This window comes from Amblyomma maculatum, chromosome 8 (assembly GCF_055883805.1).
Source record: "Amblyomma maculatum isolate TAMU_Amacu chromosome 8, ASM5588380v1, whole genome shotgun sequence".
Classification (NCBI taxonomy): Eukaryota; Metazoa; Arthropoda; class Arachnida; order Ixodida; family Ixodidae; genus Amblyomma; species Amblyomma maculatum.
The window spans coordinates 34221026-34240141 of NC_139351.1; the positions used below are offsets into that span (position 1 = coordinate 34221026).

The window sequence follows — 19116 nt, forward strand, 5'->3', positions numbered from 1 at the left end:
GGGGGCCCCAAGCCTTGGGTCCCCCTATTCTGTGTCGCAAGAGCCTTGAATGTGGAAACTGAAAAGGACGCTACTCTACGCTGAAAGTGTCTAATTACTGTCTGTCAAGTGAAATTTCAACAAAATACAAAACCAAAAGGTGAAATTTGTATTTATTTTTGATACGTTTTTTTTTTTTTTTTTCGTCGACCACTAGTTGTTATCGCGGTCGTTGCTAATGGTTTCCAGAATCAGACAACATAAAGGGCGCATGCACCGATTTAAAAACTCGGTATAAAATTTTTCTACAGCGTTTAAACCTCTATGGAATCGAACACTTTAGAAAGCAATCTTTCCACTGCGCCGATAAAAACTCCAATGCCGAAATTCCAGTATTCTGTTCCTTCAAGTATATTTCGGGAAAATGAAAGTCCTGTCTCACTCTCGATGGACACCTGAACCATGCTGTATGGTAAGGAGGAGGAGAAGAAAACATTTATTTACAGTGAAATTATTTGGGAAAGGGAGGTGCGTACGGTACCCGAAGTAGTAGGCGAATATGTCTACTTAGGTAGGGTGTTCTAGACACCCTAACTTAGGGCAGGTAGTAACCGCAGACCCGGACCATGAAAAGGAAATAAAAAGAATAAGATTGGGATGGAGCGCATTTGGCAAGCACTCGCAGGTTAACAATTGTGACAAGCAGCTTACCGGTATCGCTCAAGAGGAAAGTATACAACAGTTGCATCTTACTTGTACTCACCTATGGGGCTGAAACGTGGAGGCTAACCAAGAGGGTTCTACCTAAGTTGACAACGCAGAGGGCTATAGAACGAAAAATGGTAGGGGTAGCATTAAGAGATAGGAAGCTTGCAGAGTTGTTCAGAGAAATAACTCAAGTTACTGAAATTCTAGTGGAAATCAAGAAGAAGAAATGGGTATGGGCAGGACATGTAGTGCAAAGAGAGGATAACCGATGGTCGCTTAGGGTAACAAACTGGATTCCAAGAGAAGGAAAGCATAGCAGGGGACGGCAGAAAGTTAGGTGGGCGGATGAGGTTAAGAAATTCGCAGGGGCCAAGTGGATGCAGCTAACACAGAACCGGATTAATTGGAGAAATATGGGAGAGGCCTTCGCCCTGCAGTGGGTATAGTCAGGCCTAAGTACTGTTAAAGAGGCAAATAAGAATCGTAAAAAAAAGAAAAAAAAAAAAGAAAAGAAAAGAAAAATAGCATTCAAGTAGGGATCTGAGGCAGGACGTTAATCAGACTTGCTACAATTATGACAAGTGACAGAGACGAAGACATGCATGTGCATTAGAAACTGTAAATCGCTTGTTGTGCCGTGCTGCAAGCGAGTTTCCATTCTCATAGCTGCGTCGCTGTATCAGCGACCACCGTGCCATCTGCCATCCTTTCCTTTATCGTCGAGAAAAGTGGCAACCGCCTCACCAGAAAACAGCTAAAGCCCTTCAAAAGCCATCGCGTTCCCGATTTTTCAGGCTTGTTTTTTGTTTTTTGTTTTTTTGTGTGTGGGGGGGGGTCTTTTTTTGCGTGCGTGCGTGTGTGTGGGGGGGAGGGGGTGGACAGGCGCCCAATAAAAAGAAAGATAACAGCCAGAAAAGCTAAAGGTTACATATACTGAAATATTCATGAGGAACTTGGAAACAGCGCCCCGAAAATATGTCTTGAAATAGTTTTGCAGCAGTTTGTACAGCCTACTAGTTAGATCCTCCGAGCTATGTCTATAGTAGTGAATACAAGTAAATGGAGTGTTAATTTGTCGGGGTTAAAGGAATTCAGTTACTATTTGTCGGTGAACCATGTTAGATATGCTGCTCCTTCCACCGTAAAACTGAGCTAGATTAAAACAAAAAAGTGATTGTCTAATTCATACAAAATTTTACACGTGCATGCATTTGAAAAAAAAAAGGGAAGCGCAAGACAAACGACCACAAAAAGGAAAAAAAAAAAAGTACGACGACACTTGTGTCACGGCCTCCCTTCCCTTTTGCGATCGTATGGTTCGTGGATTCCCTCAGATCTCAGAAACTCTCCTGCGAAATCTTCATACAGGCGCGTTGCAACCTAACAGCTACCTGAGCAATGATTCCATTTGCTACTAGCCTCCACTACATAACTGAACACAAAATTTGACTGAAAATTTTACTTTTGGTCTGGTTTGGTTTGTGGGGTTTAATGTCCCAAAGCGACTCAGGCTATGAGAGACGCCGTAGCGGAGGACTCCAGAAATTTCGACCACCTAGGGTTCTTTAAGGTGCACTGACATCACACAGCACACGGGCTTTCGCTCTCTTTCTACCCTCTTGCATGTTCATGTAGCTGACACTAATGTGAAATCTCTTTTTTGTACTTTTCTTTCTGGACCTCGTCGGCCATTTTGTTGCGCTCTGCCTCCGCCATTACGCTTTCTTCTTCTTCATTTCAAACTACCCCTGCGCCCGGACCCTTCGCGGACCCCTTAAAAAAGCTACAGCCCTGCCCTCCAGGCGCCAGCCGATCTCTGCTCCCACCATTTTGTTAAAATGGAACGCTTCCAGCAGGGGGATCGAGTCCAGGCAACTTCAACTTCAAATCAACTTTATTCAGCTTTTTTTTTGTCCTAATCAACAGAAAAGAAATGCCCACCCTCTGCGCCGGAGTTGACTCGACTCGACCCCTAGACTTCTCGACCCAACCCGACAGCGTTTACATGAGCCCTGTAACCGGTTTTCGACCCGATAACTCAACTCAACCCGCTCTTGTCGGATCCATGTAAACGCCGCTAGAGAGAGTTTGGCTATACGCGCGCAGCAGGCAGCATGGCGAGCCGTCTCCTTCGCCACAATTTGCTCTTTTGGCGTGGTTATGAAGGCGATAATTTAAGATTTTGCTGCTTAGCTACCACGAACTTCAACTAACAGTTAAGATCGTGGCTCTTTAGGCCCGTTTCACATGATGCGATTTTTGCCCTGCGACGCTGCGATTCTCGTCGCTCCAGCCGCAGAGGCGTTTCCAACAGGTTGGAATTCAGTCGCAGCTTCGGCGGTCGTTCTGCGACTGACCAGTGAGTAGCCGAGGAGCTCCGCGACGTCATGTGACGTATAGTGACGTGCAACGGTCTGGCAGGGCTGGCACGCCCAGTATCGGGCCTTAGAAGTGTGGCTCATGCTTGCGGAATAAAAAGGGTGCAGGAGGACAACTCTGATATGCGTAGTCATGTGGAATATGTGGTTGAGCTGCGGTGAAACTGCTTGCAATTCTCTGAACGTACTGTAGGAGTTTGATTACTTGCACAGGTTAGGCTGTCGAACGTGCTTAATCGGGATGTGCGGGTAGGGTGCGTAAGAATGCGTAATTCGTACACATGCTGGCACACCCTGCTGAAAAACCGAAAGTTCTAAGGGGGCAATAACCTCATAAAATCTCATCTAATCGCATAGACTCTCGTACAGTGCACATCATTATCATAAAATATCACACATAATTTATGATAATGTACAAGAAACTATGCGAGCTTATGCAATTATATGCGACATGTACGTGATTTCTTATGTGAATTGAGTGAGATCGTGTGAGAAAATGGGGGGTTATTGCCTCATACAATTTTTTCAGTAGGGCAGCTATAGGCCAAGAGTACTTTAAGAAAAGTAAGCCAATGACGTTTGACGCTTTATTTCACAAAGGGCTAAAATATAAATAAATATAAAAATAAATATAAAAATAATATAAATATAAAATATAAATGAATATATAAAATAAATATAAAATAAAAATTATGATAAATCGGCTAGCAGAAAGGTAAGCAAAATATTTTAGCAGGAAGTCAAAGCACCTATGCAAACGATTACGTAAGTACACGCAGCAAGACACCACATACAATAAAAACAACGTTAGAGAAAAAGAAACAGACAAATAAGGAAATTTCAAGTAGAATTAGCTTAAAACAATAAACACGTCGCATATACACGTCTACGAAGGTGGGACTTAAGTGTAATACATAAATGTAGTTACCAAAAAAAAAAAGCACATAAATCCTTCGTGAGATATTCCTTCGTGGTGGTGCAGTGGTTAGGGCGCTCGACTATTGTGCCAAAAATGCGGGATCACATCCTGGCCTCGGCGGCCGCTTTTCGTTGGAGGCGAAAAACTACGCGCCCGTGTGTTGTGAGATGTATGTCAGCGCACGCTAATGAACCCCAGGTGGTCGAAATTGCCGGAGCCGACCACTACGGCGTATCTCGTTCTCCCTATATCTTAATTAGTGATTTAGATTGGTTAACCACACCTTCATTCTAATTATTAAATTTTTGTTTCTACATTACTAACATTATGCCACCAATCTTCTAGTTTTTTGCTAGTTTCCACCGCCGGTTTATTCACCCGGCCACTGGTGAACCCCAGAGCTTCAGGAACAGTTACTGCGCCTGCATAAACTTCCGGATGGATACCATTACATTCGAGTATAATATGGTCAATTGTTTCACTGGAGTTACCACATACAGCACATGCGTCATCTCCATTGTTAAATTTCTTTTTGTAGCTGCGTGTTCTAAGACACCCTCATATCTAGCTTCAAAAAGTAGGGCACTGCCTTTGAGTTATCAAAGAAAGCTTCCTTCCTATCTGCATTTTCCACTTTCGGTATAATTCCACGCTCTGTTTCTTCTCCATCAAATTTATCCAATTTTTAACTTCTGTGTTTTTCACCTGTTGCTTAATGCTCTTCATTTCTCCGTCCTTGTGACTAGCATACTTACTATTCAGTTTCCTAGTTCTTTTCCTCCATTGTGAGTCAACGCTTTTTAAGTACAGGTATTTAAATACTATAAATTTCCTCAGGCGTTCCTCATATAATATTTTACTCTGAGCTTCCCGTACTTCGAAAGATGCCCAGCCCATATCTCTCTGTACCGCCTCATTTGTGGTTTTGCCGTGGGCACCTAGTGCTAATCGTCCAACGGCTCTCTGATTTATTTCTAGTGCCGACTGTACCTCTGATTTTAGGCACAAAACCGCATTTCCGAAAGTAAGTCCGGGTACCATAATTCCTTTCCAAATACCCCTCAAAACCTCATACCTGTTGTATCCCCACAATGCCCTATGCTTCATTACCCCGGAATTCCTTCGCCCTTTGGCCTTAAGTGATTGCTCATGCTTTCCAATGTATACCGATCCTTCGTTTACCCATACTCCCAGATATTTATATTCTGCTACTCTGGGTATTTCATGGCCTTGCATTTTAAGACCCCGATCAGTTGAGCCATTGAAAATCATCAGACCCGACTTAACTACGCTGAAACTGAAGCCTAGAGCTTCCAAGGAGAGGGTAGCAAGCAGCATGATGGGTGTGCGCGGCAATGGTCGTTACTTTCGCCATGGGCGTAAAGCCCCGTCCGTCTTCTGTTTAATCACAATCTACTACGTTGGACGTCTCTTGGAATAACGCAGTGAGAAAAATGCAAAAGCACGAACTTTCTATTCTTAAATGCATCGGTGAAGACATCGCAGTTATCGAGCTTAAAGGGCCACTGTCCAGGGAAGGCCTTTTTAAGCAAAGGAGCCCAGTGTTTCGATCAGGTACCGGAGATAGTCTGTGCAAAATGCTACAGTGACACGAGCGCCGCAAAGCATCGAAAATACAATTCAAAGCTCTCTCATGCTCTCCTTTGGGAAGCCAGCTTCCCCGTTTCCTGCTCTGGCCCGACGGGCCACAGTAATGACGTACGTACCGCGAACGACGTCCATTGGTCCGTCTCGCTGACTGACGGGAGAAGGATGGGTGTCTACCGCTTGCTGCGCGCTTTTCCCTCGCCACGGCCAGACTGAATCCAGCGGCGCGCGCTCCCTCGGCCGTTTTTTTTTTTATTATTATTTTTTTTTTCGCGCTCACGGAGTGCCACGCCCCACCTCCCGCCAAACGCGGAGGAGGAAGGGGAATTTGTCTTGCGGAGGCTAGACTACCTCGGGCAGGAGAGTGAAAAACCTTTGCGAGGGAACGGAAGGAGAGAAGCATGACAGAATCGGGTGATTGCGGTGGCTGTAACTGCGTTATTAGTTACTCTTTTCAAAAACATTTTGCGGCCTTGCGTTCTAGGGGCGAAGTCTCACAGTCACCGGAGAAAATATTTTCGACCGGAGGGTGGACAGTGGGCCTTTAAGGTCAATTTTAGGTTCTATAAGCTAAGACAAACCGCCCCGTTGAATGCAGTTTGTGCTGTACAATAGGCATGTATGAAGAAGTAATGTACGCGTACGAAAAATTATGCGGACACAGTAAAACCGCAAGAGGCACGCTAACGTTTCATTAACGTGATTTAACACAACACTGCGGTGCTAAGGTACAGTCTTTCAACGAGAGCGATAATGCGCATAAACACAACGTGTGACATGAAATAAATAGCGGGAAGTCGCTGTTACGAAAAACGCCTCGCGCGTTATAAGATTATGCGGAATGACGACTAACCACTGTCTTCCCCCGTGCCCCAGCAGCCTCGAATGACAGCCCGCAACGCCCTTCGACATGGCGGCCAATACACACGCCCACATTTGACGACTTCAACGAGCTCGCGTCGCAGCACAGACCCTCCGATCGTCATGCAAAACGCGCTCCGAAATGTCCCTCTATCGCGCGCTTTCGCGTCGAGAACCTCGCACGGTGCCGAGCACTCGTGCTTGCCATAAAGGACTACGCTTGAGCCCAAAGAGGCGCTTCTCACGAATAACAGTTCGGTGCAGCAGAGGGTGGGCTACATAGGCGAGCTCTTTCCTGCTTCATACGCTAAATGGGCCCCTAGTTTCGCATCAGGACGGCACTTTACGGCCAAGGTTCTAGCCTACCAAACTTGAAGCTCAAACTCACTACAGAAAATGCTTTTTTTTTTTTCCTTTACTACCGGAAAGAAAAGGGATTAACGAAGGAACAACAGAGCAACGACTGCTCAGAGGCTTCGCTTAACCGAGCAACGTCCTCGGAACTGTTACGACAGGCAGCGTTCGGGAACCTGCTGATGTAATCCCACTGGACAGGCATGCAAGAAAAGTGGGCTGCCGTACATAATGCGCGATATGAGCCCACTTTGTGTCAACACCCGACCGTTGAAGTGAAACCGTAAGTGGTGCTTCCGCTTGTCATTCTCTCTTTGACCAATATTCTCTTCACTTTCCACTGCTCGTTCTCCTGCTTCTTTCCCCGCGATGTCAACTATAACTTACACCTTGCTTACCACACATTTATTCCTCCTCATCACATGACCGAACAAGAGGAGCCCTGACTCTCGTAACTTCGCCATAACGTTTACCGCCTTGCGTGGCCATTTCGAACTCGATCTGTCCCGATCGCTCCTCACATACATACCCCTCAGCATTATCATCTCAGTCACTACCATGCGCTCCTTTCAAAGCAACTGAAACGCGGAGAGCAAACGTTCAAGTTCTTAGCTGATGGAAGCTGAAACAACAGATAAGACATCCACGTCTCCGACCACTCATCAGCCTCCAGAGTTGCGCCGTCAGAAAGTCGCGTTACTAAACATCGCAGTGCACGTAATTCGTTCCAAGACACAACGCGCGTGGCAGCAATGCTTAGGGCGGCTCGAGGTACGACAGCGGACGTATTTTCGCTCACAAGGCTCAAAAGAGAGCCCTCCGCTACATTCAGAGAGTAAAACGCACTCTGGCACATCAACATCCCTGTTTCGCCCTCTCCCACCACCCTTGCCGCTCCTCCTCCCAGCCCCAACACAAAAAAATCCTCACACGTTTCTTGATGGCTTCATGCGAGCCGGCGGCGAACGTCGGCTTGTGATGCAAATGCGGCGACGGGTGCGGAACATGGTCGTGAGCAACTGATGCTCTAGTCGACAAGCACGCACGCGCCGCTATGCGATGCATGCGAACGTGAAACGACGCAAACGCACGCACGCCCTCGCACGCAATAAACAGAAAATCCCCCATTCAAAACTGCTCCGGAAGCGAAGCGTCCCTCTGTTCGGCTATATACGCGAGGCGACCGTGGTGGACTTCTTTTATGACATCGATATCCAGGTCCCTGCCCCGATCAAAAAACAGGCGGGTCTACAAACCGGTGATCCTTCCGGTTGCAACAAGGGTTTGTGTTCAACGCTTCATCTAGTACGCAAAAATATTCGCGTGTTGAAATCTCCAGTGCTTACTTTAGCAAAGATGGCCAATTGTGCTATGACGCGCCATGGACTGTTCCTGCGTTACTCTCACAACCGCGCAGTTCGTACTTTTCCTCGCATTAAGAGGCAAAGAGGACTAAAGGGAAGGAATTATCATGTGACATAAACATACGCTTAGGAACAGAAGCAGTTGAAATTGTTCGCTCTATCAAATTACTCGGAGTAATATTTTCAACACACCTTACATGGAACGACCACACAGGTTATGTACAATCTAAGGTTGCATCAGCAGTTGGTGCCATTGCCAGACTGAGATTCATGCTGCCTCCTAAAATAAAACTCTCGTTTATATAACACGCTAGTGCTGTCACTATTGCAATACTATAGCTCAGTCTGGTGTACCACAGGGATAACCAACCTATCTAAATTACTTTTATTGCAGAAAAGAGCATTACGGTATGTTGCTGGCGTGCCTTATTACCATCCATCCAAAGAACGTTTCCGGAAGTATAATGTTCTGTCAGTGTTCTCCTTCTTTGATTACAGGATCATATTAACTTATAAATATTTATACAAATCACATGACAGTGTTGTTATAGATCTTGCAAAATTAAAAGAAAATGTCCGAGAGCGACAAACGCGACACAAAGAAAAATATATTATTCCAAAACCATGTACGTATTCTTACACTCAGTCGTTATGCTACACTGTACCGAGACTATTAAATCAATTACATGCTGCTGGATTTGATCCAGTTAAGGAAAGTAATCGCCAAATTAACCTTTTTTTGCCGTGAGCACCTGTAATGATCCAGATATTGTATAAGGCTTTCTTACCTTGTATTGTTTTACTTTAGAACTGTGAACTGAAGGGTGTTTCCTGTTTCTATTTTTTTTTTTTTTGCTTTGTGTTGAATTGAGTGTCTTATTTTGTTATGTACAAAAGTTATATTACATATAATTTTATGTATAGATTTGCTGTACAGGTTGTAGACCAACTAGCCTCCTCTCTGTTGTCCTGCCAATTATTGTAAGGGGGCCAGGGCCCCGTCAAGCTGTTTCCACAGCTTTTAGTTCTGGCTCCTCCTTTCCCTGCGGGAAAGAAAAATAAACCTGACTTGACATGGTGCGGCACAATATCGCACGCAGCTCGAACGGTACGCCGTAGTCCCTGCAACTCGTGGCGGCGTTTCCACCGAGCCTATTGCGCCTGCAGCTACCGTTGTCAGATGGGGAAAGAGACTTGACGCCCCAAAAGCGCCGTGCCGCGGAGTCGCATGACTCATGAGTCCGTCATCATCCATACATCTCCAACAATTTTGGCAGTGAGCTAACGAGGCGTCTAACCTTCATGAGCGCACAAAATGCCTCACTGAGGACAGAAAGTGTTTCACTTGTAGAAAAAAAAAAAAAAAAAAAAAATCACAGACGGCTGACAGCAAAAGCTCCGATAACCTTCCGCTCGCCGAGAATGCAACGTTCTTGCTGCATGTGAAGCCTCTTTCCGTATCTTTCCAGTTACTTCATCGAGGCCCTCAACCTTGCTGCAGTATGCGGCCGCACAGCGCGCCATCCATACTTAGTACGTGCACTCCAAGAGAATTAAGGAACTGATTAATGGCTTCGCTGGCAATGGATTCAGGTATCGCACAGTTTAGTATACGGCACACCCGGATGCTGGAAGAAGTCAGCTACACGACGGAGAAGCGCTTCAGGAAGAAGACGCAATGTCAACTCTACCACCACAGAACGGACAAGTTGGTAGCAAGCTGGCCCGTGTCTGCTTGCTTTCAAAAAGTCCGCCGTGATGTAAAGGGTCCGGCGATGTAATGTGCCGCGCACTAAACTGCTGCGCTGTCAAGCGGTGCCCGAAGATTGTACAAAAGCGCCGTCGGACGCCACTACATTGCACATTTTATATGTTGCTCTTGAGACGTGTTTCAATGTACTATGTGTACGCTGTTTCAAGCGGGTCAGCTCGAGCGCCTTTCGTACTCGGACGCCGACGTGCACCTTAATCTCGCCCACAGATGCCTGTATTGCCCAGCTTAAAAGTGCTAACAGAGATCGACAAAAAGCTCAGTTTGCGATAACCTCGGTAGGCGTCATGACTGCTGTTTAGCCGACATTACCGCGGCTTCGCGTAACCGCGGTTAACGTTGCTCGTACACAGAGCATGCCGCAGACGACGCAGCGTCAGCCTATGTCGTCACCAGCCGCGCCGGTTGCCAGATCAGCAAGCTGTTCACGAAGAAACCAAAACACTAGTTTTAAAATAATCTGCAGCTACGATGTCGGTAAAACTTTGAGGTTTAGTTGCTTGTCACATGAGATATAAGATGAAATAAACAGTTTATATTCCAAAATTGATGACACGACCCTTTAAGAAATATGTTTTAGGTACCCAAAATATTCAGTGAGAAGTCTTTTAGGCACGAAAGAGAGAAACAGGCAGTATAGGTCTCAGCAGAAGTACAAATGACTTTAGATCTCATTTTTTTCTCAGACTTTAGGCCACTAGCCTACTGAGCTATCGGTCCAAACAGTGTTCGTACATTTATTTGGTTTTGTCAATAAAGTTCCTTGTAAAAAAAAAAAAAAAAAAGGAAAGAAAAGGAACACCTGCGCACTACATCAATCTCAAGGTAAAAGTAAAAAAAGGAAAAGGAAATTGATGACTTGGGATGATATGAACACACAAGCCTGAGGGGCAGCATTTTTACGGCTATCCCGAAACATATACTATGAATGAATTAGATGTTGCAGCAGGGCGAACGGAGAGTTCTCTTTCTGCAGTGAGAGCAGGAAATGGCAGTGCCAGCCTATTGATGAACAATTTTGGTGACCCTATAGCAACAAGCAATGGAATGAAAATATATATGTTGAGAAATCTAGAACATGTGCCTAATAAAGCACTAGCTGTTCTATTATAAGCACCTGAAAGCAGGACTGTCATGCCACAAAACTACATCACAAGAATGAGTGCATTAACAGAACGTCATTTATTTGTAAATTAATACAACTTAACAGGTATATGAGCTTAGAATGGTCATTCATACAGGAATTAATCAACTACCTGGTATGTACATGCAGCTTCACCATTAAAAACTATGCAGCCACTTATGTAAACAGTGCTTTCTAAGTGGTGTGTAAAGTCAAACTGCACGCACTGGCTTTTTAGCAGGATGTGGACAACCGAAATACCAGATGCTAGAGAATGTATCACACTGTGACATTTTACTTTGAATACGCCAGCAATAATAATCAATGCAGGTCTGCACAGGTCAGTCTGTGGATGGACCACAATAAGTTCCATCCATTTCATTTTTTATAGACATGATTGTAAAAACAATGTGACCAGTAGCCACAGCCAGCACTATATTCAAATTTACGTGCTCAAGAGTATGCCTCTGCTCACTTAGAGCAAACCAGTAAAATGAAAAGGAACACTGGACATGTCATAGCAATGTGCTTATGCTCCTAACCGTTCGATATCATCAACAACCACGATCTCATCACATTTGGCCTGCAAGTTATCAGAGGTCTCGGTGTTGTAACAACACGCCTTTAAGCAGACACCATCAAGTGCTTGATATCAAGGAGTCACACAAGATCACAAGCCTTTTCTATACGTCAAGGAGAGCACAGATGTACAATGGATCAAGAGTTGAAGTTGAAAGTTTATTTTTGAATCAAAAAACAACGTATAAGAATATACAGCGAGAGGTCCCATGGTACAAGACCGCAGGTGGGACCTCCTATGGTAATAGGTTTCGATAGGCAACATAAAGAATCATATTATTGTAATAAATCTTATGAAGCAACACTGAAAATAAATAACAAAATACATAGTAAAGAGTGCTTTGCCGACAGATTTAGATACAAGAACAGAATACAGAAAAAAAGTACAAAAACACATATAAATTCCGCGACACAAAAGATAAATAAAGAAATCACAAATTAAGAAGAAAATTTTTTAATTTCAACTTCAACAAAAAAAGTATATTAGTTTGATTAATGTCGAAATTCAAAGAATTCCAAAATGATACGGACAAAAATTGAAGGCCTTGTTTCCCGTAGTTAGTACTGACCTTAGGTAGTAGAAAATTATTACGTAGAGTGAACCGTGTAACGCTGTTGTTTTTGATCATGCCGGGAGGAAAAATGCTAAATGGGAACTGATGGTGACGAATCTTAAAGAATAGAATACCGATATTATAAAGATAAAGAGCCGAGAGGGGTAGAACATTTAAAATCATGAACAAAATGTGCGACGGTGACATTCGAGGGGAGGAGGTTATGATGCGTATGGCTCGCTTTTGCAGCTTTATTAATGGCCAAAGATGAACATGATAGGCGTTACCCCAGCATGAAATGCCGTAGTTTAAGTGGCTGTGGAGGTTAGAATGCCTCAAACAAACTGATAAGAATGTTTTCACATCTTTCCATTTTTTGCTCTGAATATCTTACAGATACCTTGTTACATGAAAAGTGAAACATGATGGCACGCAAACTTCAAATCAAGGTCTTGATTCCTGGGTGGCACCATGGCACAAGGACATGAAGTAACTTTCCAGTTGCAAAAGATTTACATGAGCATGAGAATGACTATGCACACCCATGTATGTGCTTTTCCACTTTCTGTGTCATTTGATCAGCTCAGCAGCTTTCTGAGAAGGTGTTTGTATAATTGTAACTCAAAGTGTTTGTTACTGTGTTCTGTCATTTGAAATTTTAGATGTGTTATTGATTTTACATGTATAGTTGATTCTCTCCCTGGTCATGACCCTCAGTAAGGGTTAACAATATGAATGAATAAATAAATAAATAAATGTATTATTCTATGCATAAACTAAATGTAAAAAATTAGCAAGCACTGCTTATCACAGGAGTATGAAAAATATTCTGGCATAAAATGGATATGGCTACTTGCAGCTATGTGCCCACATGAGCCTTTTAGGCAAGTGTTTAGAAGGAGACTATGAACAACTTTAGCTGATTTATGTTTTCAGTAAAAACGATTGTTGGCCTTTTCTCATAAGCTGATACTTTTCCAGCAGAAATAGATTTTTTTTTTGTTTTTTGAAGAAAGCATTTCATTTCCAAATTTTGCAACAATCCACTTTGAAAAGAAGCCACAGAAAAGAAAAACGCACTGATGCACAGTTTACTATAGTGAAACTGGCTACTGATTGATACCTGTATTTCATGTTCTCGATTGGCCCTTCACAGGATATCAAAGCTATTTTCCATTAAAACTTGTGCCTTTAGATAACGGCAATGTGTAAACACATATGTTATGCAGGCTAAGCCCAAAGCCATTTTATTTGTATTCTTTTCTCAAGCCTCACTATAACGTAATGCCAGTGCAAGCCAAGTTCAGCCTGTTGTAAGAGCTCCTTTAATGCCTACTGATTCAGAGCATACCCTGCACTTCCTATAGGTATCATAGCAGGAGGTTGCAACATTAAAAAATGTACACCTCCAGAAATATAGCATGCTACCATTTCTGTCGGCTGATTGCAGCATCCAACAGGTTTGACAAAGAGGGGACTTGCATGAGAGTCTCTCCTGTATAGGTGCCCACGAAATATAAGTCTGTGGCCTATCTGCTCAGAAACAGCTATTATGATTTGAAATAGGCAGGCACCTTTACATATTCCAGTTTCATTTAGGTATACTGAATACAGAAGTTGGAATTTTCATTTTCCTGATTTGAAAGAAAAGTGGGCATGGCTGGGCTTATCTTCCACTACACTTAAGCTGTGCTTCCTTCTACAATGGAGCTTCTGCCTGACAGACCTTCAGCACACTCAGCCAACACAATAGGAAAATATATTCACACAAATGGTGTCCCGAATCTTCACTTTCAGCATACTTATATTGCAATCATTTTTAGTGAAGCCACGCTGAAGTATGAATAAAAATTTGCTGTCCCCAATCAGTGTAAAATTCAATTAGACTTTCATATGGAATGTAGTGATGTTAGCAGTGCAAAGTGTCAAAATAAGAAAGGGAACACAACATCGGCCTTCTTTACAAAACAGCCATATTTTATAATAAAAAGATATAGGAATAAGCTACTGTAACCATAGGATAGAAACTATGCGTAAACTGCTAATAATACTCGAAGATCTATGCAATAACAACATCAAAAATACAGACATTTTGTTTAAAAACTTGCAAGGCCTTTTCACAATGCAGTGCATATAACCGGGTGTTTACCCCGTCCATGCCTTCACAGACCCTGTGCATGCTAATATGCAGCCAGACAATTGTTATTATGGAACAAAAGTGCCTGATATATCGCTTGGATACAGGGATCTAATCAACGCTGACTCCTGGACTTCATAAAATCAGCCAACCTTTTTCCTTTCATTTAATAATTTATTCATCCTTCATCTCATACCCTACTTATACCCTGAGGCAATAAATGTTGTTAAACCAAAAAAAAAAAAGCCACTGCTTCAATTCCTTTCCAGCTAAAAATTCCAAATGCCACCTTGGAGTCTCAATCAACTGCCTTATCAGCAAACCTCTTGTAGGCCCTGAACAACCTGCAACGTGATGAAAATAAAGCTGTACTGCAAATTTGTTTTGCTTAATGTCCGATGCCCCTGCTAATATAAAACAGCATTTAGCCACACCCACTAATAAACTACTCCCGTGGTACGTCCACGTTCTGATACATTTGCTTTCGAGGATTTTCATCTGAATGCATGATTGTCTTTCTGGCAGTTCATCAGCCCAAAGTGATTATCTATCAAAGAGAAATAAACAGAATTTATTTAACAATATATATATATATATATATATATATATATATATATATATATATATATATATATATATATATATATATATATATATAATGCAAGACCGACATTAATTCCACCACATATAGTAAGTACAATATAAACCTTTTGCTTCGTATTACATTTTCTGTTTTTCCTTGCTCTCAGAAACAGCCTTAAAAAGAAAAAAAAAAGAAATGCCGCGTCTTATTTCATGTGATGTGGATACAGGTCCTGCATTGTAAAGCGGCACGTCCAAATTTAAAACTTCATGGTTGACGCAATCGCTTTTTTTATTATTATTAATTATTGCAAAGAAGCCGTGTGTCATTTCTTCCTGAAGTCATTTTTTCGGCTCCACTGCAGCAGCTGCATCGAACGCGTACAGTGACCGCATGCATACACGAAAACACAGTACCGCGTTTAATCTCAAACCGTGCTGTTTTTGTTTACGTGCATACGTCATATGCGCGAACCGAACATCACGATCGCCATGCGAGCTCACTAAACCAGATTGCTGGACGGCATGCAAAACAATACGGAGCATCTGTTCCAACTTCCCACACAAGACGTCAGGAGTGTGATAGCGCGGTAGGAATGCGACAAAATGGGCCAAATGCTTACCGTGCTAGCAGCTTCCGGACTGGCATCGGCAGCCGCGGGTTCATCCGACGACGCGGGGCCGTCAACGGTAGTGGTCGCATCGTCTGCACTCATCTCGGCGACGCTTGGCGTCGGCTGTCAGCGCGATCAGGGCACAATAACAACACGGCGCAACTTCCCGTTACTGTTCTACGCGGCGCGGTGGCGTCAACGCCGACGTTGGGCCAGAAATCAGCACGATTAGAAGTGATTCGTGTAAACTATCATCCTCCGGAGTCAGCCATGGAGGCTGCCATTTGTAAACATGGCAGCTGAGTTCGCAAAGCAATGTGGGAAAGAAAAGCATTGCGCCTTGTGGCGCCATCTCTTCAATATTTGGTGAAGCTGTTGCTGCTAGCGCGAAATTCGACTTTCCTGTTGCGCACTGACGCGAGGGTCAAATTCTAAAGTTAAAACTCAGCTACTTTGGTCATCTGATGAGAAGAGAGGAGTCGCTGGAGAAAGATTTGATGTTGGGAAAGGTTGATGGTTGCCGGAGAAGGGGTAGGCAGCGAACGCGATGGTTAGATGGCATCCTCGAGGCACTGCAGATGAAGTTATGTGATGTTAGGAAGATAGTGAGAGACCGGAAAGCGTGGCGTGAAATGGTCCATAGGGTCACGAAGAGTCGGACACGACTGAACGACTGAACTGAACTGAACTGAAAACATAACAGGGGAGGGAGGGGGGGGGGGGGGGGCATTCATTTCCTTAACCGTCAGTCGGAATCCCTTGGGATTCGGTAGCGGTCAAGGCGAGACCGATGACTGAGTTGCGAGATATCATTTTCTTCAATATGGCTTAGAACTGTTGGCCGAGTTTGTTACAGTGCATTATTAATATATAAAGACGCGAAAAACACGGGACAATCACAGTGAAGACGGCGGACGAAGCACCACGACACACATATCCAGTTGTCAAGGGAAACCAGAGAAGAGCATATAGAAGGGCCCGCTGTACTATAAATATAGTAAATATTGAGGATATAAAAATAATAAATATTAAGAATGCACTGTAGCCACCTCGCCCAACAACTTCTCTTAAACAGTATTTCTAGAGCAGTGGGCCCTTTTATATGCTATTCTATTCTCCGGCTTCCATTGACAACTGGATATGTTGTGTTGTGGCGCTTCGTCCCGTCGTCTTCATTCTGTTTGTCCCGTGTTTTTCGCGTCATTACATATTAAAAATTCCTGGCAATAATTACCATCAGGATTAAATTGTGGTATCAAGCATAGGATTTGGACAAGAATTAAAAACATATTCTGCTAGCAAGGCATGGATGCAAAGGAGGGAGGAGTCCCAACGGCCCTACATCCAAAACCCCCTCCCCTCTTACACACACACTCCATTCGAAATTACGAGTAGTTAAGGGCGTGCTTGATTGCAGTCTAAGGTTGTCCTGATTCTATTACCGATTACCTTAGTAAATACTTTATACGTAACAGACAGTAAGCTGACTGGTCTGTAATTTTTAAGGTACTTTGCGTCCCCTTTCTTATGAAAGAGAATAATGCTTGCGTTCTTCCATGATTCAGGTACCGTCGATGACACCAGTCACTGCGTATACAGGGTGGCCAGTTTTTCTAGCACGATATACCCCGTCCTTCAACAAATCTATAGTTATCTGATCCTCTCCCGTCCTTCGTCACTGGTGGAACGTCTGACTGTTTTTCCCTACCGCCAATCTCATTACGGTCCTGACTACTTTGGCTACTGTAGAGATCAGTATAGAACTCCTCGGCTACTTTGACTATCTTGTCCATATTCGGGAAGACGTTGCCCGCCTTGTCCCTTAGCGCATACATCTGTTTTTTGCATATGCCTAATTTCTTCTTCACCGCTTTAAGGCTTCCCCCGTTCTTTACAGCATGCTCAATTTTCTCCATGTTATACTTCCTTATATCGACCACTTTGCGCTTATTGATTAGCTTTGATATCTCTGCCAATTCTATCTGGTCTGTTGGATTGGAAGCTTTCATACTCTGACGTTTCTTAATAAAATCTTTCGTCTCCTTAGACAGCTTACCGGTATCCTCTCTAACCATCCTACCGCCTACTTCTACAGCGCACTCAGTAATAATATTTCTGAAATTATTTTTTATTGCTTCTAGGGTAATGTCGCCATCCTCGGTTAGAGCTGAATACCTATTCTGTAGCGAGGTCCTGAGCTCTTTTGCCCTCCCCCTCACCGCTAATTCGTTGATGGGTTTCTTTCTTACTAATCTGTTGCGTTCCTTCTTCAGATTTAGGCTAATTCGGGACGTCACCATCCTGTGGTCACTGCATCGCACTTTCCCGATTACCGCTACATCTTGCATAATGGCGGGGGTTGAACACAGTCTGAAGTCAATTTCATTTTTAGTCTCCCCGCTAGGACTTTTCCATGTCCATTCTCGGTTTCCGTTTGCTGAAGAAGGTATTCATGATTCTTAAGTCATTGCGCTCTGCAAACTCAACTAGTAACTCCCCCCTGCTATTCCTAGAACCAATGCCATAGTCACCTATACTGCTTGGTCTCCTGCCTGCTTTTTCGCTACCTTGGCATTGAAGTCGACCATTAGTACAGTATACTGCGTTTTTACTTTTCGCGTTGCCAATTCTACATCTTCGTAGAAGCTTTCAACTGCCTGGTCATCATAAGTACATGTAGGTGCATAGGCCTGTACAACCTTCAGTTTATACCACTTATTAAGCTTAATTGCGATTCCTGCCACCCTCTCATTAATACTATAGAATTCATCTATATTACCCGCTATATACTTATTGACAAGGAAACCTACTCCTAGTTGTCGCCTCTCTGGTAAACCTCGATAACACAGTACATGCCCATCCTTCAGTACAGTATATGCCTCATTCGGCCTCTTAACCTCACTTAGCCCTATGATATCCCATTTCATACCCTCTAGTTCCTCTAACAGCACTGCTAAACTAGCTTCACTAGCTAGGTTTCTAGTGTTAAACGCTGCCAGGATCAATTTCCAATGGCGGCCTGTCCAGCGGAGCGAGGCTTTCTTAGCACCCCCTGCTGCCTCACAGGTCTGACAGCCGCCGTGGTCAGTTGTTCTGCAGCCGCTGGTGACTGAGGGCCGGAATTTTATAGGACTAATCAAGCAGGGTTTTGGAAACGGTACTCTACTATCGATCATATCCATACCATCAACCAGGTGATAGAAAAGTGTTCGGAATATAACCAGCCGTTATACATAGCATTTATTGATTACGAAAAAGCATTTGACTCAGCAGAAACCTCGGAGGTGATGCAGGCATTGCGAAATCAGGGGGTAGACGAGCCATGCGTGAGAGTGCTGGAAGATATATATAGTGGCTGCACAGCAACCATAGTTCTGCATAAAGAAAATAACAAAATTCACATAAAGAAAGGTGTTCATAGCTTGCTTAGAGGAAGTATTCAGAGTCTTGGAATGGGAGCAGTTAAGGATAAGGGTAGATGAAGAATACCTCAGTAATCTGCGATTTGCTGATGACATTGCCTTGCTAAGTAACTCAGGAGATGAACTGCAAAAAATGGTTGGTGACCTCGACAGGAAAAGTAGA

The 19116-nt window shown here is 43.6% G+C and overlaps 1 protein-coding gene across 1 annotated transcript in view; it reads right to left on the reverse strand.

The window, feature by feature from the left end:
• RNF220 (ring finger protein 220) overlaps positions 1 to 15843 on the reverse strand; it is a 68009-nt gene extending 52166 nt beyond the window's left edge. The window contains exon 1 of the mRNA XM_084576199.1: positions 15541 to 15843. Coding sequence (XP_084432325.1) covers positions 15541 to 15633 — 93 coding nt within the window. The 5' untranslated portion in view covers positions 15634 to 15843. The remainder of the gene's footprint in view (positions 1 to 15540) is intronic.
• Between the last annotated feature and the right edge of the window lie 3273 nt (positions 15844 to 19116).